Genomic DNA, 22,598 nt, shown 5'->3' with positions numbered 1-22,598 from the left:
CTGGGGCCAGCAAGTCCCTCGAGAAAATGTTGTTGAGCTGTTTGTTTTAGTTTGGCACCCATATTGTTATATTAGGTCAGTGTGCCTTGAAAATAGGGAAGTTCAGAATAGCTGTCCTTCTCTATTCCTTGTCTGGAGATAAATTTCATTAGGGAAATAAAAAGGAGTTCATTCAGAGGGAGATGCAATCCCCATCAGGTCAGGTGAGAGTTGTAGGACAGTCACTTGGAGTTTTGTTCTTTTTTCTCTGGAGACAGTTCAGTCTCCACACTGAATTAAGCTGACAGCTTGCTTTGGCAGTGTTACAAGGACTGCTTTCCTCTGCATCCAGCTCTTCCTTCTCAGGAGACTGTCATCTTTGTCTTATGCTCTTTTAAAATTTGTATCAGTTTTTATGCTTAGAATATGGTTATTTGGATGAAAATATCTATTATTTTTAAATAAGCTACCTTTAAAAAAGTCACACTATCGGCTAGTAGTGTTCCCTTCCCTACTCTTTGAGGTCTGTTTTGGTTTTATCTGCATGGTTGGAGATCTATGGACGAAACCCTTTTTGTGGAGAAAGGAAGCCTATAATCCTGACCTGAACTGGAGTTCTCTGAAGATTAACTCTGCATTCACACGTTTCCTCTAGTTTGAGAGGACAATATAACGTTGTCAAAAAACCCCTAGCATCCAGCCTATTCATTTGTTTTCATTTGTTCTTTAATCAGGCAAAACTCATTGGCTCTGCTGGCAGTTTTGCCTGAGTAAGGAAAACAGATAAGGACTTTAGGGTTTGGGCAATATTCTTTGCAACATTTGAGATGGAGTTTTAGCACTAAAAATATTATGTAACTGGCTGTACCAAAGCAGGGACCCAGGGAGAATTCTGACCACAGAGAACTGTCTACTTTTTTGTTGTTGTCTTGGTTCACTGTTTGCTTACGCTGGCTGTTAATGGCTTTTAGGAGCCATCCGACAGTGCCCCCCATTGAAGGTACAATCCACAAGGGCTCCTGGTGACGACGCCCACCACCCACACAAAAGAGCAAAGTGTAGGCACACATAAACAATGTAATTACTGTGGATGCTATATGCTGACATAAGTTAGGTCAACCAGGTCTATTTTAAAAGATCAGATCTCAATCTTTTTTCAATTGTCAACGACAGTTCTAGTCTACTCTGTTGTGAGTAAAAGATTTAGCTTTAACATAACGTTTTGTTGTGTGTTTTAGCCGAGTCGAGTTAAAACGGCTGTGTGAGATCTTTACGCGCATGTTTGCTGACCCTCACAGCAAGGTAATGCATTTTTGGCTTACTCTCTTTCATTACAACGTGTACAGTTATGTTGTCATGATCTGGGTAATTGTGTATTTGTGCCTGTGACCTCTACTGGATGGAACTGGAACTGATGACATGTATGTTACAGACCCTCCATTAGTTCAGGTGGTAGGGTTCTGTGCTTTTGGGCCTCAATCCTGCAAGTTGCTGGGAGTTGGATGCTCAGCCCCTTTCAAGGCACTTATCACCTTGCAGAATCCAGACCTTGGAAGAGAAGGATCTGGATTTTATTTCTGCTTCTATGGTAAGTGGGCATGATATGGAGCAAAGTGACACTATGAAGCCCTAAATGGCCATGGCCTTCGTACAGTATGAATGGTAGTTTATATGTATTAAGCAGCAATATGAAAGCTGCAGGGTGACTTTATATTTATAATTTTACATTTAAAGCAACGTTAATCATATGAGCACTCCACCATCTTTGTAACACCATTCTTCCAAGCAGTGGGCCTACCTTTCCATAGACCTACCAATCTCTCCTTCTCTAACGGGGTCTTGAGTACCTTCCAGGACACACACAAACCCCTCTCAGATGCTATGGCACTCTGTCCATGCAAGCAGGGGCAGGAAGGTGTGAGAACAGGGGCATGTATATCATCTCCCTCCATTTTTTCTGAACAAGTTAATACTGCTTGGGACAGATCTCCCCACTGGGGGATTTGGGATACGTTGTGGCCAGAAGGTTAGCTGTTTATATACCCGATGAGAATATCCACAGTTATGTTAGAACGGCTTAAAAGAAATAATTAGGTTAATAAATCCTAGTGCTTCCGAGCATGTAGTAAACCAACACTAACTGGTGGGGGTCAGGCAGAAACTTCCTTTGTGGAGAGGTTATTCCATATGTGCCTACTGCAGACCTTCCTTTGAAGCATCTAGTTATGGCCACCATTAGGGACAGGACACTAGACTAGATGGGCCACTGGTCTGATCCTGTCTGGCAGTTCCCGTGCAAAAGAGCTCAATATTTTGGCTCTTTAAAATTCTGTCTGATGTGGCATTGCTAGGGTCAGGGGTGACTATGTTTGCAACAACATTTGCAATTTGTGAAAAGTTTTAGACTATTGTAACCTAGACCAAATTCTGCTCTCTGTTATAGTGGTGTAAATCTTGGGTAACTTTATAGACTTCATTGCAATTTGACTTCATTATGTATGACACAAATTTAACAACAGGTGAATTACTCCAGATTTCCACCAATGCTACTGAGATCAGAATTTGGCCTGTCGCTACTAACTAGGGGCTCATCCATGCTGAATACATTTAGCATTTGGGAGGGGCTTGTGGGATTGCGCCATAGATATTGCAATGAATTGGGGAGGGGGAAAAAGAATGAAGAGAAAAAAACATTCATTTCATAAATTCACAAAGGGATACATATATATACACATGTAAAAAAACAAACAAAAAAACCTAATTCTGCTATCCTTACTCATTTGAGTATACCTGTTGGCTTTAAAGTCCCTACTCGCATGAGTAAGGAGACTGGATTTGGCCCAAGATGTATGATATTTAAAAAACTATGATTAAAAAAAAAAAGAAGAAAGATGTTGTAAAAGTTTTTATAAGCCATCTGTGAATTCACTGAAAAATTGCACCAGAGCAGTCAGCATTGATTCACTATGTGTACTAACGAGTGGTTTGTTTTGTTGCATGGCCTGCTTTGCGGTGGAACTCACAACAGAGAGTAAGTGTATTCATTCCCTCTTCCTTAATCTATTTAGTATGACATTTTAATACGGCACATCCTGGATGTGTAATGCCAGTGATTTCTAGTGCTAACATGTTCACTGAGAACATCCATTCATAAAACTGTCTATAACAAAATCATTTTAAAACCCAGATTTTTTGTAGACTTTCTCTCGTGATCATTTCTGATTAAAAACGTAATTTCCCCTTTTTTAAAATTTGCATTTATTTGTAGGTTTTCAGCATGTTTCTAGAAACCCTGGTAGATTTCATCATCATCCATAAGGACGACTTGCAAGATTGGCTCTTTGTTCTCCTGACGCAGTTACTTAAGAAAATGGGAGCAGACTTGCTAGGATCTGTGCAGGCAAAAGTTCAGAAAGCTCTGGATGTAACAAGGTACGATATGCAAAAGTTCTAGGGATGCTTTAATCCATCACCTGTGGTGCACCTCCTAGGCCTGCTTTGTTTTATGGATGGACGTTTCAGAAACACTGCATCCCACACTTGTTTCAAGAAGTGGACCAGATTCACCTCCCAGTGAAGTTAGTCTGGATGTTCACCAGTATAACAAAGCAGATTCCAGTTCCCAATATCAGGTTAAAATAATGGACCAGATTTTCCTCTGAACTGCACTAATTTTATATTACTTAACTCCATTGATTTCAATGGAGTTATTTCCGATTTACATTAATGAAAAGGAAAGCAGAATCATTTCTCATATATTTAAAACAGGGGCAGAAATCATCTTTTTGTTCTGTGTTTGTCCAGTGCCTAGCACAATGAGTTCCTGGCCCATAACTAGGACTCCTACGTGCTACGGTAATACAAATAATAATAATAAAAAAAGTGAATATACTTACCTTGCTCTTAGCACTTTAGATTATTAAAAGTGAAAGAACATTGAAATCTAATGTGCTTTGTTTCCTTGTGTTCCTATTTAATGTTTGATTGCACTTTTTGTTTCTCCCAGCTTGGATGATGAACACTAGTCATTTGTTCAGAAAATGAAAAGTGCCTAAATACTAAGTTCTGAGTTATTCATGAACATCCAGCAAGTCAGTAGCAAAGTGAGGATAAGAACTCAGGTGTTCCTGCCTCCTAGCGTGCATATTCAATCCACTATAGCATGCTGCCTAGCCAAGGATGTCACATGTACCGCATTTTCACACTCTGGTAGAGGTGGCACCATGAAGGGTTAATTTGTGTAGGGCTTTTAAAATCCACTTGACGAGAAGGAGATGAGAGAGGGAAAGAAAATAGGAATCAACCATTGAAGCTCACTCAGGAAAAGATAAAACATGATCTGCTATAGATAAGAAAATGAAAGAGCAACGTAAAGTGGGGAAAGGAAGAACAGGGTAACAAAAGCAGGAAGGATCTACATATTGCAGGCTGAGTAGCTTTCTGTGAATATATTGATTTGACAGATCTCACCAGTGTTAATGAATAATTCGTTCAACACATTTACATTTGTGGTATTCAACCCACTTGGTAGCTGGTCAAACACAGGTGAATTTCACAGAATAATGTTTTAATATTTAAAGGCTATTTCTGTGATTTTTTTTTTAGTGATTTTTTTTCTGTAAGTTAAATGTATTAAAATGTGTTTGTTCTAATAATAATGGAAATCTTCATTTCCTCTCTGAATAGGGATTCTTTTCCGTTTGATCAGCAGTTTAATATTTTGATGAGATTTATTGTAGATCAGACCCAAACACCAAACCTCAAGGTAAGCAATGAAAACCTTTGCATTGTGACATAAACATGGTCCATTTAAATCTCAGGATGTTTTTTAAAACACTTCATCATACTTGAGTACATAATATTCACAGGAAAAATAACTACCTGAAAGCACATGTATAATATGACACTTATAAAAAAAAACAATACTTTTGATGTATTTTGCAATATTTAACATGTACTAATACCTTTTGGTAAAATTTTCAAAAATGTCTTATAAGTTCCATTTTCAAAACTGACTTACGCTAAGTGCAGAAGGGCCAGATTCTGTAAGGTATTTAGGCACCTAAAGATGTAGATAGGCACCTAGTTAGAGTTGCCAACCTTCCCGGATTGGCCAGGAATCTCCTGGAATTGGAATTGATCTTCCAATGGCTACTGAAACCAATCTGAGAGATTTTAATAGGCTGCTAAAAATCCAGTCGGTGCAGCGGGGCAAAGTCAGGCTCCCTACCTGCCCCTGGCTCCGCACGGCCCCGGGAAGCAACTAGCACATCTCTCTGGCTCCTAGGCACAGGGGCAGCCAGGGGGTGTCTGCACGTTGCCCTCGCCTTGAGCGCCGACTCTGCAGCTCCCATTGGCTGGGAGCTGCGGGGGCGGTGCCTGCAGGCAGGGGCAGTGTGCAGAGCCGCGTGGCCACCCCTGAGCCTAAGATCTGGACATGCCAGTCGCTTCTGGGAGCCGCCTGGCCAGAGCCCGCATCCCTCACCCCCTCCCGCACACCAACCCCCTGCCCCAGTCCTAAGTCTGTTCCCACACCCAAACTCCCTCCCAAAGCCCACACCCTGCACACCCTCCTGCACCCCAACCCCCTGCCCCAGACTCAACCCAGAGCCCCCTCCCAACTCTGGACCCCTCAGCCCCAACACCCAGCCCAGAGCCCGCACCCCTTCTGGCACCCCAACCCCCTGCCCCAGCCCTGTGAAAGTGAGTGAGGGTGGGGGGGAGAATGGGCGGTGAATGGAGTGAGCAGGGTGGGGCAGAGGCGTGGCTTCAGTGAGGGTAGGGGTGGGGCAAGGGTGTTTGGGTTTCTGCAATTAGACAGTTGGCAACCCTACACCTAGTGGAGGTTTTCAAATGAGCTGTGGGGCCGAATTCCCACTGAAATCAAGCTGTTTTTGAAAATCTCACTTGGAAATCAATGGTGCTTCGGTTTCCTAAATGCCTAGGTCATTTTGAAAAATGGGATCTATTCTCCTAAATCACTTAAGTGCTTTAAAGAATTTATCCAGGGACACTGTCAAGCTATTAAGGTCCCAAAACTGAAGGAAAGTGGCAGGTTCTAGGAGCTTTCATAGGAATGCAGGTTTACTCTCTTCCTGGCAGATGAATCTTGTTAATTCCAACCATGATATAAATGGGTCTCTTTGGGACAGAGGTAATATGGTCTGGAGGAGAAACATTAGACTGAGATTTGTTTTGTTATCTGAGATACTACATTCCATCAAAGGAATATGTTTGGGTGTGTGTAGAGAGTTCTGTGCAAGGTGGCTACTTCAAAGGTGAATGAACTTCAGAAACTCCAGGAATCATGTATTCTTTGTTTTGCATGCAGTAGTGCATAAGGTGTCTTATGAAAGGGAGGGAGAACACTGTTGCCATAAGTGGGAATTCAGGGCCTAGTGGAAACCCAACCGTGGGCATTCAAAAAAGTCTTAATTAAGGCAGGAGTCCAAAGTTTTTGCCCAGACGGACAATGCTACCCTATACATGAGACTGCTAGGCTGCGGTCTCTCAAGCAGTCAGTATAGGTGGAAGGTTCCTTTTGTTTCTGAAATATGACATGCAAATACATTTTATGGAATAGGTGAAGAAATAATTTTTATTTTTTACCAGCTCGTAGCCTCTTGTAAAAATCCTATCTAATTTGTGAGAAAATTATAACTTTCCTGTTGGTGTCTTGCACAATCCTATACAATTTAATTGTATTCTATTTACAGAATTTTATAGATCGTCTATTAAATTCTATAGGTTTTTAGAGTAATTTCTGTAAAACCCTATAGTTTAGCCCCTATTAAATTCTATAGGAGTTTTCCATAAAACTATGTATATCTTTCTAACAGATTTTCAGAAGGGTACTCTGTCTCCATTAGTCATTTACGTGCAGGATGGTGGTCTAGACCTGTCCAATGAGCTGTAAGATTGTCCAATTCATATTTCTTTTTCATTATGGGTCATTATAGAGCAGAGATGAGCTTACAAGTTTTATTTGGCACAGGATAGTTTTGAGAGATGTCCACTTTCCATCATCTCACCAACAAAGGATGACAATATCCTTTTACGTTTCTTAGGTAAAAGTTGCAATTCTGAAGTACATTGAGTCCCTGGCAAGACAGATGGACCCAACAGACTTTGTGAACTCCAGTGAGACCAGACTTGCTGTATCTAGAATCATAACTTGGACAACAGAACCAAAGAGCTCAGATGTAAGAAAGGTAGGTTAGAATGATTAAGTTATTGCAAGTGGGACTGTTACCTTGCCTAAGGGCAATTAAACTAAGTCTGAAGACAACCAAAAATTGCATGGTTAGGCGATTTGTAAGAGTTTTTGTTTGTTTGTTTTCCTTCCCCTGTATCTATTTCTTAACGTTAATTAAAACATTTTCAAAGTGTTATATTAGCTTTGTTTCTACAATGTAACCATTGAGATAAAACTAAACCTTTGACAATTTGGGTTTATTCAATACATAAGTTTAAAAGAAATAAAAGGAAGTACAGTGAATGTGTGCAGCTCATTGCCATGGGATGTTGTGAAGGCCAAAAGTTACTGGGTTCAAAAAAAGAATTAAATAACTTCATGGAAGATAGGTCCATCAATGGCTATTAGCCACGCTGGTCAGGGATGCAACCCCATGCTCTGGATAGCCCTACACCTCCAGCTGCTGGAAGCTGGGACTGGACTGCAGGGGATGGATCACTCAAAATTACCCTGTTCTGTTAATTCCCTCAGAAGCATCTGGCACTGCCCGCTGTCAGAGACAGGATATTAAGCTAGATAGACCATTGGTCTGACTCAGTATGGCTGTTCTAAGATGTTCTTGAAATATCTTTGTCTGTATTTTCTTCCAGTCGATTTTCATGCAGGTGAATGATTAAAGTACTCACCATTACAATGTAAAGAGAAAGTAGACTGACCAAGTGTGTATTTTGGTAAGCAGTTGGTGACACATGAGAAGTAATTTTTTTTGGGGGGGGGGGTCATTTAGCTAAAGATCAAGTTTCTCTGTACACTATGTGCTCCAAATGAAATCTGATATTATCTCTGAGATATGGTATTTAAAAATATCAATAAGGCGCTAAGTACCTTCGACTCCTATTAAATTGGTTGGTATGTCTTGTCTAGGAAAAGCTGTCATGTGTAGGTCAGGCTTAGCTAACGTGAGCTAAATTGATGCTTTTCCTAGCATAGATGCATGATAACAGACAAGCTAAAATTGAGCTAACAGTGTCACCCTGAATCTGCACTAGGAAAAAGGTCAAGTTTAGGTTGGGTTTAGCTAACATGTTGGCAAAACACAGCTGAAACTCAAGACATTTTTCCTAGTTAAGACAAACTGAGTGGAAGTTTCGCAAAAAGAAAAGGAGTACTAGTGGCACCTTAGAGACGAACAAATTTATTTGAGCATTAGCTTTCGTGAGCTACAGCTCACTTCATCGGATGCATTCAGTGGAAAATACAGTGGGGAGATTTATATACATAGAGAACATGGAACAATGGGTGTTACCATACACACTGTAACAAGAGTGATCACTTAAGGTGAGCTATTACCAGCAGGAGAGAGGGGAGGAACCTTTTGTAGTGATAATCAAGGTGGGCCATTTCCAGCAGTTGACAAGAACATCTGAGGAACGGTGGGGGGCGGAATAAACAAGGGGAAATAGTTTTACTTTGTGTAATGACCCATCCACTCCCAGTCTCTATTGAAGCCTAAGTTAATTGTATCCAGTTTGCAGATTAATGGAATGGAAGTTTGTGGGTGTTCAGCAGTTCATCACAATGGACCCTTAATCTAAGATCTAGGTTCCTAGAAAGACACAGATGAACAAAAAGATACCAGAAATTTCGCCTAAGTATTAAAATGTGCAGAGCCTTTAATTGTTTAAATATTTCATTTATTGTATTAATGCCAACATCATATTTTAGCATTTTATAACTCCAGTAAAAAGGAAGTATTTGCTTGTAAATAAGCAAATTCTGTCTGTAAATGAGTGTGTATTACTTATGGTGTATGCCCTAATATGGTCCTGAAAATCTTCTTTGAGTATCAACAGTTCTGCAAATGCACCAGAGCTCACAAATATCAGTCAGGAATCTCCAAAGGAAGTTTTCACCTCCATGTTATACACATTCTAGTACAAGCCAGTGAGATCTAAAGAAACTTTTTTTGTGCACTCTTTAGAAGCACTCCCTCAGAGATGATTCTTAGTAGTGCAAGTTGACACTTCGCTTCAGCAGGACAGTCCCTGCTCTGAATAGCAGCTATGACGACTTTAAACCACAGACTAGATCTAAAGCAACTTAGAATGCACATATCCATTTTAAATCAGAAAGAATTAAATGAAGAGTGAAACAGCATGCTTGTTCCCTGGGCTTCACCTGAACCCGAAACATTTCAGTCTGATTAATTTACTGCTTGGTGACAGGAGAGAGAGAGAGAGGGAGGGAGGGAGTGAATTCTTTAGTAGCTTAGTAAAGTTGTAGCTCTCTGTTTAACTACTAGAACTATGGCTTGAAAGGCAAAAGCTCTGGGGATTGCACAGCTGAAAAAAATGTTTCCACCATTAGGTGTCATCATTGCTGCATGCAAAATTGAAGAGGAGCCTCTCTGCTGCAGCTGAAAATTTGGATGCATAGGACAGTCAGATTCCAGTATTGTTAAGATATACAGCCTGTGTATATTGGGAGTAAGTGTTTGTTCCTAGCTTCATCTACTGCAGAGATCTATGTCAACTGCAAGTTAATTCTAACTAAACAATACTCTAATAATTGTCACACTGCCTTGGAGGCTGATCTGAGATTACGGAATCTATTTTATTAAAACCCATAGGTGGCTACTACACTTGGCTGAAAAGCTTTATTGTAGGTTACCCAGTTAAAGCAAAATATTAATTTTGGTTACTAAAAATGAGCAGAGTGCCCATATAATCCGTGCCTTCATTTGTCAGCAGGGCTGATGGCTTTATATATAAATAAATAACCCATTAATGTCAGGAGGCACACAATGCAAACTGCAGCAAATGGTTTATGCAGAATCATCAGCCCTTGTCTCTGGCAAGGTTGCAGTCAGTGAAGTTGTTAAATTCATGATACAATAATGAACTGAATGATCATGGGCCAGTTTAAACAGGCAAAATTTGCTCTGAAGAACACAGATTAACAACATGTTTTGTTGAGAATGTGGAATAGAATACCAAAATTTTGCATCAAAAAGATTTATTTTTATTCTGGAAGAGCCTGAAGCAAAAGGTGAGTCTTTTAGCAAATTTAGTGTGCGTGAAAGGGGTCAGCTTGCCCAGCCCTGAAGACTGAGGTTCTCTGGCTACAGAACAGAGGTCTGAAATGCAAACTTCCCCGCAACCAGAAATGTGGGGACCATCTCGAGAGTGACAAGGAGTCAGTCTCCAAGTAACTACGTGCCTGTACTTTGGAGACTGCCAAGAAGGGATGTAATTTAGTATAAACTGTTGTGGTCATTTGTCCAGCAGGAAATCGACTGATACCATCAGCTCACTTCACACAGCCCATGTGATGGGAACAACTTCTGCTCCCTGTGGACAAGTCACGCATTACAGTGATGCAGCGCTTGTACACTAGGGGGTTGTACTGGTGCAACTACATCATGGGAGCTACACTGGTACAAAACTCCCAATGTAGACAGGGCCTCAAACTGTACGTGCTATTGGGCAGGGATGTCTCCTGTATATTGTATAATGCCTGACACAGTGGGGCCCTGACTGGTGTAATAGAAATAATTATTATTGATAATAATTGAAGAAGCCTTCATGTCACGTTTTCTAGACCTTTAATCATTTTTTTTGCTCTTCTTTGGACTTTCTCCAATTTGTCCACATCTTTCCTGAAATGTGGCTCCCAGATCTGGACACAATACTCCAGTTGAGACCTAATCAGCGTGGAGTAGAGTGGAAGAATTACTTCTCGTGTCTTGCTTACAACAATCCTGCTGGTACATCCCAGAATGATGTTTGCTTTTTTTTGCAATGGTGTTATACTGTTGACTCATATTTAGCTTGTGATCCACTGTCTCCACATCTCTGTCTGCACTACTCCTTCCCTGGCAGTCATTTCCCATTTTGTATGTGTGCAACTGATGGGTTCTATCCTAAGTGGAGTACTTCACGTTTGTTCTTATTGAATTTAATCCCGTTTACTTCAGACCATTTCTCAGTTTGTCCAAATCATTTTGAATTTTAAACCTACCCTCCAAAGCACTTGCAACCCCCCTCCCCTCCCTGCTTGTCATAGTCTGCATACTTATAAGTGTACTCTCTATGCCATTATCTAAATCATTTATCAAGATATTGAACAGAACTGGACCCAAGACTGATTTCTGCGGGATGCCATTCGATATGCCCTTCAAGCTTGACTGTGAACCACTGATGATTACTCTCTGGGAATGGTTTCAGAGTAGCAGCCATGTTAGTCTGTATCCGCAAAAAGAAAAGGAGGACTTGTGGCACCTTAGAGACTAACAAATTTATTTGAGCATAAGTTTTCATGAGCTACGTCATGCATCTGATGAAGTGAGCTGTAGCTCACGAAAGCTTATGATCAAATAAATTTGTTAGTCTCTAAGGTGCCACAAGTACTCCTTTTCTTTCTAGGAATGGTTTTCCAACCAGTTATGCCCCCACTTTATAGTAGCTCCACCTAGGTTCTATTTCCCTAGTTTGTATCAAAAGCCTTACTAAAGTCAAGATATACCACATCTACCACTTCCCCCCATCCACAAAGCTGTTAGGTTGGTTTGAAGTGATTTGTTCTTGACAAATCCATGCTGACTGTTGTATCACCTTATTATCTTGTAGGTGTTTGCTTAATTATTTGCTCCATTATCTTTCTGGGTATTGAAGTTAAGGTGGCTGGTCTGTAATTCCCCGGGTTGCCCTTATTCCCCTTTTTATAGATTAGCACTGTATCTGCCCTCTTCCAGTCCTCTGGAATCTCTCCCGTATTGCATGAGTTTTGAAGATAATCACTAATGGCTCAGACATCTCCTCAGTGAGCTCCTTGAGTATTCTAGGATGTATTTCATCAGGCCCTGGTGACTTGAAAACTTGAAATCTAACTTGTCTAAGTAATTTTTAACTTGTTCTTTCCCTATTTTAGCCTCAGAGCCTACCTCATTTTCATTGGCATTCACTATGTTAGATGTCCAATCGCTACTAACCTTTTTTGGTGAAAACTGAAACAAAAGAGGCATTCAATACTTTTCCCATTTCCATATGTTCTGTTATTGTGTTTCCCACCCCATTGAGTAATGGGCCTACCCTGTCCTTGGTCTCCCTCGTTCCTCTAATGTATTTGTAGAATGTTTTCTTGTTACTCTGTGTCTCTAGCTAGCTTAATCTCGTTTTGTGCCTTGGCCTTTCTAATTTTGTCCCTAGGTACTTGTGTTATTTGTTTATATTCATCCTTTGTAATTTGACCTAACTTCTACTTTTTGTAGGACTCTTTTTTTGAGTTTCAGATCACTGTAGATCTCCTGGCTAAACCTGGCTGGTCTCTTGCCATACGTCCTACCTTTCCTACACAGTGGGATAGTTTGCTCTTGTGCCCTTAATAATGTCTCCTTGAAAAACTGCCAAATCTCTTGAACTGTTTTCCCCTTAGACTTCTTTACCAACTCCCTGAGTTTGCTAAAGTCTGCCTTCTTGAATTCTATTATCTTTATTATGCTGTTTTCCCACCTACCATTCCTTAGAATCATGAACTCTATCATTTCATGATCACTTTCACCCAAGCTGCCTTCACTTTTAAATTCTCAACCAGTTTCTCACTATTTGCCAAAATTAAATCTAGAACAGCCTCTCCCCAGTGACTTTCTCCACCTTCTGAAATAAACAATTTTCTCCAATACATTCCAAGAACTTATTGGATAGTTTGTGCCCAGCTTTCTTATTTTCCCAACAGATGTCTGGGGAGTTGAAGACCCCCATCATCACCAAGTCCTGTGCTTTGGATGATTTTGTTAGTTATTTAATAAAAGCCACATCCACTTCTTCCTGGTTAGATGGTCTATAATAGATCCCTACCATGACATCACCCTTGGTTTTTTACCCCTTTTATACTTACCCAGAGACTTTCAACAAGTCTGTCTCCTATTTCCACCTCAGTCTCAGTGCAAGTGTATACACCTTTTATATACGAGGCAACAAGTCCTTCCATTTTTCCCTGCCTGTCCTTCCTGCGCAAGCTGTACCTTCTATACCAATATTCCAAACGTTCTGCTGTGTCTCCCGAGGCAGTTTATACTTGTGCATAGGTAATACCTGTACCTAAACTTATGACCCACTGTAGCTTTAAATAGCTGTGATCTACTTTAAAGAAATGAGTAGTTAACACCAATTAGTATTTATGTAATGTCATGATTCCACCTCACAGTGAAATGGAAATAAACGTACGTTCAGTTCACAATGAAAAACTATTGACTATGTCAGTAAATTGTGCATGGTCAAAACTGCTAAGCTTAATTTTTAAAACGGGGAACTGCAATGATAGCCAGAGTGTTAAGGGGTAAATATTTCCCCTGCTTTTAAAGACTGTTAACACAAGAGAGTATTTACTCTGCTGCAGATGAGCTAGGAGTAACTTGCTAGAAACCATACTAAAAAGGGGTGAAAGGCAATTTAGTGTGTGCAGAACAAAAACTGTCCTCTGCATCACAGATCATGCTCTCTGTGTAAAGCAGGTTTTGTGGTGCATGGATCAGATTTTGTTCTCAGATGCAATGGAATTGTGCATGGTATCTGAGGGCAAACTATAGCTGTAATGTAAGCATGTAAATTACTGTCAGTTTCACTAAAGTTCATTGCTTGGGTGATACTATTCAGAAGCAGTGTGAGGTTGTAGATGGAGCATTGGACAGGGCCTCAGAAGACGGGGGGCCACTGCTAGTCTGCTGCCTGACCTTGGGCAAGTCATTCATCTCTTTGTGCCTCAGTTTCTCATTGTGAAATGGGAATAATGATTCTGAACTCCTTTGTAAAGCACTTTGTAAAGAGCTACTGATGACAAAGTGCTATTTAAGATCTGGATGTTGTTATCACCATTCAGGAAAAGTGACACAAAGTTGCAATGCAAATAGTGGTGATGTGGGTAAATTGCAGTTATCAATACATTAGCATGAATTAGCATGTAATTACTGATATTTCTTGGGGAGTTACCATGTAGTCCTTACTCAGGCAGAACTCCCATTGAATTTGTATTTCAGGATCAGGCCCTATGTGGGAAAATATTCTAAGTACAATGAAGTGAATTGTTCTGTAATTTCCAGGGTCAGATCCAATTCTGCGGTTACACCACTGGTTGCAGATAGGCATTTTGACCCTAGGTATATAACTCATCAGTAAGGCTCTGTGTTTGTCATGGAAGTCATGGATTCCGTGGCTTTCCAGGACCTCTGTGACTTCTGCAGCAGCCTGTGTGGTTGCCTGGGAGCCGCCTGAGCAGCTTGGGCAGCCCTGGCTGCTGGTGCAGTCGCGGCCTCCCCACCACCCAGCAGCAGGAGTTTGGGTATGGAGGGCTCAGGGTTGGGGTGTGGGGCAGTGCTTACCTGGGGGGGCTCCCCAGAAGGGTGACAGGAACTCCCCTCCCTCAGCTCCTAGCTCCACAGGCTGCCTCCGCCCGCAGGCACTGCCCCCACAGCCCCGATTGGCCACAGTTCCCAGCCAATGGGAGCTGCAAAACCAGGGCTTGGGGCAGAGCGGAGGCAGTCCATGGAGTTAGGAGCTGGATGTCGGCACTTCCCAGGAGCCAGGAAGGGAACCAACCCAGCCCTTCCAACCCCCGAGCACCCGTGGCACCCCCCAGGCAGTAAACCACCCCCACACCCCGAGTACCTGTGGCACCCCCAGGCTGCCCCCAGATGCCCCTCCCCCCAAGTTTTAGTCAGGACAGGTCACAGGCTGTGAATTTTTGTTTACTGCTCGTGACCTGTCTATGACTTTTACTAAAAATACCCGTGACTAAAACGTAGCCTTACTCATCAGTTCTGCTGCATTCTGGTAAACTTTACGTGTAAAGAAGCCTTGTATTGAAGGCTTGCATGGGACAGAGATGTTTAGTTCAGAATGTGGGGTTGTCCCACACCATGAAGAACAATTGCAAGGTATGCAAAAACAGATTGATCTTGGCATTTAAAACACGTTTTTGTGCAGGTTGAACAAGAACCAGTTCCCCCAAGGTGACAGGCCAGTGCTTTACGTGACACTTTGCCTGCTTTCCTGCTAATAAGTAAAATCTTGATCGCCTTGATGTCCGTGATAAAACTCCCAGTAACTTCAGTTGGACCATGATTCGGTCCATTGCCTTCACAGGAAAGAAGAAAATCTTCCAGTTACCTGATGTGTCTCTAGGGTATTTCTGCTGATGGAATGTGATTATCGAGGTGGTTTATTGTACAAGCCTTGAATTGTGGCATCCTTGTGTCACGCAGTACCATTCCGTCTCCTACTTGTGTGTCTGAGAACTTGGAACACTACTTTTTCAACTGCTCTAGTTTTAAACTGAGCTTTGGGCAAAGTGTCTCCAACTACATTCATGCAACTCCACTGGCCCCCAGGTACAACCTAGCTAATCTATGTGGAGACCCCAGAAGAATGGGACTCAACTGAGATGACAGAGCCATTGCAAAAAGAGTGGAAAAGCACAAACGACTGCGTGGTATCACTTGAACTCACACCAAGATGAGATTCTCCTCAATGTAGAGCCTTCATCAATCTCTTATATTCATTGTTTAATGCTGGTCCATCGCTGGTGTAGATTTCACTCACCAGTGCATATGAACTAAAACAAGTTGGAAGCCAAAATAGTTTTTGAGATGGATTAAATCCAGAAACCCATTCAAGAATCTCTTAGGCACTTGGAATGACCAAGGGGGAGAGCACAGGTCTCAGATCTAACATGAGTCCATTTTATGAAAAGTCATATATGATGTTGAAAACAAGTGGAAGGCTTTTTTGCAACAAGAGGAAACCATTTCTAAGTTATACCAGGAGAAAAGGATAAATCCAGAAGAAAGATATCAAACCAGCAAATACTCAAGAAAGTGCACAGAGGTCATCCATTAAAGATTAAGGTGTAGGAAGCAGTATATTAACAGATACAGGTATTGTCACTTTGAAAGAAGAGATAGTAGTGGACACCTGAAGAAAAGAGTTTGGTTAAAATACAGCTATTACTGTAACACTGTTTAAAATGGGAGTAAATATGTCGGCTATATAAGGACCTGTGCAATGTCCAGAAGAACAAACTTTGCTACAAAAATGCAAACGGACTCCTTTGTAGCAATGCTAAAGGACGAAAGCTCCAAAATCACTCCTGGAGCTTCCACGGTGCTGCTCTGACTGTGTTTGAGACATTATTGGGCTGGCAAAAATCCACTGAAGTGCAGTATATCTGGTGCCTGGCCTGCATGGAGCACTGCTGTGACTTAATTAAAAGCTCTGCTGAAAAGTAGTCTCAGAAGGCTTTTAATGAACTGTAATTGTGGCCTGCACCCTGAACATGTTACTGAGCAACAGGATAAAGAATATTGTCTGATTTTTAAGAATAAAAGGCTGCTTTTTTTTTAATGCTGCTTTGAGGGTTCAAATCGGATTCCCAAGAAGCTACCACAGATGCACGTTGTTGGTGCTAAACAAATATGACCACTTCACACTGTTGTGCTAGCACCAAATGTCAGATGTTCGCCTCTGGGTACTAACATTGTGCCTGCGTGATTTTGGCAGTTCCTGTGTGTGTGCAGGTACTTGTTTTTTGTATGCAAATGCAGGATGTATACACACAATTGGTACACATGCACATTTTTTGCAAGGAGAGGCAATTTATGCACCCGTATTTTGTCCTTGTGTTATTTGGGGGCTGTGCATTCCCTTTGCAGTTTCCTGAACTATATTAGAATCTAGAGTTGCGTGTTAGTGCTATGAATTACTATAAAGGAACTGATGTATGAAGCACCCTCAAACTGCCATGGACTTCTGCACTTAGCCAGAGCGGACCCTAAGACCTGTTCTCCTTGGAGCTCTAGTTCAGTTTTTGGGTCTGATTCTTCACTGCCCTGCAGCTTGTGCAGACCTTTACACCTGTGTAAAATGCAAACACTGTGTAAATGACCCGAGAGCTCTGGTTTGGTAATGTTCCGAGACCCACCCCATCCATGTGTCATTGGCTATACAAAGAGTCCAGCAATGGAGAATCAGGTTTTGGGATTCCATCAAGACCTGTATGGGGACTAAAATGGTACTGTGGCTGTACCACTGAGGTCCACCTTGTAATGCAGGTCTTTTAAAGAAGTCAAGGTGTACGAGTGCGAAGACTAACCATTTTAAATGACTTCAACATTATCCCTATGCTTACAAGCAACTGAGGGAGAAAATCTATAATAAAAATCTCAAAATGGGCATTTCTTTACTTGATTTCCTTTAATATTGTTAGAAAATAAAGATCTCAGTGTACTCAGTCTTGTTTCCAAATATGTGGTGGTCATTTTCTGTTTGTTTCAAATTTGAGGCAGGATTGCTGTGAGTCCAAATATTTTTATTGTATACTCTGTAAGAAACCGATTTTCTAACATTCATAGGCTCACAGATGAAAATTTTAGGGCTTCGTGGATAGCACAGTCCCTAGAGTAAATCATTTCCTTAAAATGATCATTATGGATTTTCATGGTGCTTTGGGATCCCTTGGCTTGAAAGCAGTTTTATACAGCAAACAGTTGTTTTTATTACAGGGTGGTATTTAGGTAAAATAAAGTATTTTACAATTTAGAGCTGGTATACCAGGTGACTGCTCTCTGAGACAGGAAGAAATTGTTTAATATAATGTGTGTGCAGGCATCATGTTTGTATCTGTGGGTGTGTGAATACACACTAACACATGATAGAGATATAACTATTCACACACACACATACAAGTATATGATGTGTATATATAATATCAGTATATATCAATATTCACTATATATAATCTGGATGTGGTCTGTGTGTGTATGTGTGTATATTTACATCTGAATATATGTAGATTTGTGTAAAATGTAGTTTTTACTTTGCAGATTGTGGGTATAAACAGAGTAATGTAATTGAAGTCTTTGGGAACATTGTACAGTCTGATCCGTAAGCGCTAGTTAGTCAAGAGACTTGAGTGGGTTGTGAACTGAAATGCTTAACTTTGATTCTTTGGAGTTCTTCTCCAATCTAACTGTTTTTGTAGCCTTCAGATTCTGGAGCCCAAAAGTTAACATACTTGGGAAAACAAGTGTGGCTCAGTTTGGCCAGGGGGTATGGGGTAACAATACCCCAGTAATGCTAAATCACCTGTCCAAAATCCCACTTAAGTGAGTCTCAATTAAGGCCTGCAAACCATTCCAGTTGGAAGTGAGTGAGACAGGTAATGCAACAGCCTTCTCTGATGTGGAGCTGATACCAACATGGCTTTATCCACATATACTTGCTAGTGCAAACAGCCTAATGCAAAACTGCTGTAGCCTAATACCTCATGTGGATTCTGCATGATCACTGGTAGAGTATAATTCCGTACAGATTAAGCTATTTAAGTCTATAACAGTAGACAGAGTTTCCTGCGTCCATATATCTTATGCTGTTTTTAAAATGGAAATCTACGCACTTGTCTTACACTTGGGCGGTGAAAAGAGAAACGCACACACAATTTTATCATTTCTAACAAAATTAAGAATAAAACAATGTGCCGTGGGAGTGTAGAACTGGTAGCCATTCCCACAGCCTGGTGCACACTGTAAGATGCATTTGCAAAGAGCACCGGGTTAGTAAACTCATCACAAGACTCAGAGTCAGGAATTCTCAAGTACTAAACTGACACTGAACTTGAACCATATCACCTAAATCTCTGTCTATTGGTTTTGCTGTCTGTAAGAATAATAATCACACTTAACAAACGGTGGCTGCAGGGTTTAATTCGTTAATGTCTGAACATCTGCAGGGCTTTTCATCTTCATAGGTGAGTGCTAAGGATTATTATAACAGAAGGATTTGGGAAAAATTAACTAGAGATCTAAGGCAAATTAGATTTAAAACCAGTGATCTCATTGACTAGAATCTTCCTGCTGGTTGATTCAAATATTAATATGTTTTTTTATTAATCCCAAATTAGGAAAGCAACCTGTACTGAAGAGGCATCTCATGCCAGAAGCTGGAATATATATTACATTTAGATGCTAGCTGTTGAAAATCTTGTGCTTCCTTATCAAATAATAACACATTTCCTGTTTGTTGAACCCAGACCATGCATAGTTGGGTAGGTGAGGATTTGCCAGCTAGAACAACTACAGCCTCCTCAGGGCCTGGTGAAGGAAACTTGGAAGAGAAATGTAAACAGGTAGACTACACTGTACAGATGTACACTAATCACAAAATACACTTTCTGTTTGCAGTTTAGATTTCTAATACAGTCTAGCTGTGTAAAGAGACATTAACTGAATGCCTGAAAAAGCGATGCCTCATTTATATATGTGTGTGTATGTGAAATAATAGTTTGGTTTTAGTGTGTCTTTCTACTAAAACTATTGTCTAAAAGTTATAGCTGGGATAAGTCTGGCCCAGGTTGTTGGCTGTGGTTGAGAAGTGCACAGCTCAGGAGAGAGGGCACAAAGGTAGAGTTTTCACTTCCCTTATCCTGGGCAGACTGTGGGTCAGGCTAGTCCCCAGCATAAGTTAGAGCAGCCTAACCTGGCTGCTGACCGCTCTAAGGGTCTGATATGGTTACTGGGGATCAGACTAACTGCAATTTTCTATATGAGCTGGCTGGATAGACTTTTCAAGCCACTCATGTTAAGCTCAGGACACTGATTCTACTCCCTTCCTAAAATGAATTCATTCTCCCATGTGATCGTGACATTTCTTGTAACCTGAAGGTTGCCAAGCCTGGTTTCAAAGTGATTTTGTATATTTCAGCTAGATTGTAAGGGACATAGGAATTTAGTGAATCTGGCTCGCCAACCAACCAACTCCTCTTAGTGTAAAATGGGATGTTGAATATTAAATATTCATGTCATATGATGCTGTTGAATAGCAAAGCCTTTGCAGAAGTCAATGCACTTTGTGAGCAGCCAAAAGCTTATGGAACATGTAAGGGTATAATTACTGAGGGAATGATGGAAGTAACACATTCCTATTGAGTGATCTGGAATAGGTTACCTAGGGAGGTGGTGGAATCTCCTTCCTTAGAGGTTTTTAAGGTCAGGCTTGACAAAGCCCAGGCTGGGATGATTTAGTTGGGGATTGGTCCTGCTTTGAGCAGGGGATTGGACTAGATGACCTCCTGAGGTCCCTTCCAACCCTGATATTCTATGATCCAACATCCTGACATGGAGTCGGATCCACCACTAATATAAGCAGGCACTGACTTCATGGGTGTTGTTCCTGTTTAAACCAGCAGAGAATTTGGCCCATTAAGAGATGACCCCTAATATCTAGATTATCTGGCCCTGACAGGAGATGTGCTGAGTTCGCACAATGCTGATGCAATGTCAGAATCCAGAGGCCCATAGGCGAGAGAAGGTTCATATAACATACCCTCTTTCCTATCCTCAGCATGAGTGTTGCATGGGCAATGCTTGTGAAGCAAGTACAGAATTAATCTGTTTGTCTGTGTGTTTGTTGACTATTATAATGACTGTCCAGTGGTTAGTGATTAGGGCCAAGAGTTTCAAAAGTAATATGATTTGGGAGCTCAACTTGAGACACCTTATAAGGGCACCCCTTGAAAATCTGCCCCTTTAAGGCATCTTAAGTTGGGCACCCAAAAACTGAAATGCTCAAAAATCGCTGGTCACTTTTGAAAAATTGGCCTCTACGATTACAGTAGTTAAATATCAATGAAAACACACTCATTTTGATATACGTTTTCAAGCTAGTATATATCTGATTACCAGAAAGCTTTAGGAGTGCTGCTTCTGTCACCTTTAAATCTAAGAGGAAAATTTCACCCACAGCCCAACTGGAAGGCTCCGATAGGTTGAATCAGGACGTGCTGTGACAGTAAAACTTTTAGCACTGAATAGATCCAACTTTAGGCCTGCTTGGACCCTGCTGCTGATGAAGTCAATGCGAGCTGTGCCACTGGCTTGGCTGGAGCATGGACAGAACATTGTCTTTTGAATCTTGGACAGAAAATCCTAGCTAAAGAGACAGAACCCTGGTTTGCATTGCAGTTTAGTCCTGCAAAAAACAAACAAACCAGTACAGTTAAAAATAGTTGTGGGCAGTGTTCCCTCTATTTTTTTACTTCCATGTGTGGAATGAATTTTGTTATGTGCACCAATATGGAGGTGATATGTGACACATCACCTTCATCTTAGTGCATGTAACAAAACTCATGTGGTGGGGGTGGGCCAAGGGGCTCAGAGCGTGGGAGGGGGCTTAGGGCTGGGGCAGAGGGTCGGATGCAGGGGGTGAGGGCTCCAGCTAGGTGTGAAGGCTCTGGGGTGGGGCTGGGGATGAGGGGGTTGCATGAGGGGGCTCAGGGCTGTGGCAGAGGATTGGGGATCGGGGGGGTGCAGGCTCTGGGGTGGGGATGAGGGGTTTGGGGTGCGGGCTCTGGAGTGGGGCCGGGGATGAGGTGTTTGTGGTACAGGCTGCCCTAGGGCTGAGTTGGGGAGAGAGGACCCCTCCCAGCCCTCTCTCGCCGCAGCAGCTCAGGGCAGGGGGAGAGGCGCCTCTCCCCGGCTACAGCAGCTCCAGCGGGCCTGGGCTGGGCCAAGGGAGGGGCTCCTCCCCCCGGACGCGGCAAGTCCGGGGCAGGTCCATGTTGAGGCTGGGGGAGGGGCACCTTTCTCCGCCGCAACAGGTCCATGCTGAGGGAGAAGCCTCTCTCCCCGCCTCAGCCATGAGCCCCTGCGTAGGGCTTAATAGGCAGCTGCGCGGTCGCTAAGCATAGAGGAATGTGGGTGAGTATTGTTTAAAAAGAGCTGCCTCTCCCAGGACAAGGTTGAAATAAAAACCACTGAGCCGTAGTACTGTCTCAGTGCCTTTACTGAACCACCATTTACTGGTAGTAGTTTATATTTTGAAAAAAGTACTTGTTAGTTGTATCACACCTCAGAAATAGGGTGTATCATTCTAATGCATTTTTTTGTGCCACATAAAAGTACATATTTCCTGGGCCAAATGCTACCCTTGGTTAGATGTCCATTTGGCAGAAAACTACCAAATAGACATTTGCGTACCTAATACTGGAGGTCTTTTCCGCAGCTCCCATTGGCCGGGAATGGTGAACTGCGGCCATTGGGAGCTGCGGGGGGCCATGCCTGTGGACGGTCAACGTAAACAAAATGTCTCACGGCCTGCCAGCGGATAACTCTGATGGGCCGCGTGTCCAAGGTTGCCAACCCCTGACGTAGGCCATAGTAAATGCAAAGGGGAAGGAGCCAATGGCAAATTTCCAATGACTTTGGGAGCAGGACTTGTCTGCAGCACACCTGGGTCCTCAAAACTGCTGCATTGGAGTCAAATTGTGCCTATGAGGCAGTGGTCCATGTTGGGAAGAAGCAAAGCCACACTGCCCCTGGTGGAGCTCTAATAGAGATTGTGCCTCAGAGAAGCATGATGCATCTTGGAGCACTGTAGAG

The 22,598-nt window shown here is 42.0% G+C and overlaps 1 protein-coding gene across 35 annotated transcripts in view; it reads left to right on the top strand.

Moving 5' to 3' along the window:
- Positions 1 to 22,598, top strand: part of CLASP1 (cytoplasmic linker associated protein 1) — a 265,289-nt gene that overhangs the window by 200,919 nt on the left and 41,772 nt on the right. For all 35 annotated transcript variants that reach the window (XM_074967093.1, XM_074967088.1, XM_074967091.1 and 32 more), the window contains 4 exons: positions 1,218 to 1,281; positions 3,248 to 3,411; positions 4,666 to 4,744; positions 7,047 to 7,190. In XM_074967093.1, the coding sequence (XP_074823194.1) occupies positions 1,218 to 1,281; positions 3,248 to 3,411; positions 4,666 to 4,744; positions 7,047 to 7,190 (451 nt within the window). The remainder of the gene's footprint in view (positions 1 to 1,217; positions 1,282 to 3,247; positions 3,412 to 4,665; positions 4,745 to 7,046; positions 7,191 to 22,598) is intronic.

The sequence above is a fragment of the Natator depressus genome, chromosome 11 (assembly GCF_965152275.1).
Source record: "Natator depressus isolate rNatDep1 chromosome 11, rNatDep2.hap1, whole genome shotgun sequence".
NCBI lineage: Eukaryota > Metazoa > Chordata > Testudines > Cheloniidae > Natator > Natator depressus.
Note: the sequence above shows the minus strand (reverse complement) of the source record. Positions and strands in the feature narration are given on the sequence as shown.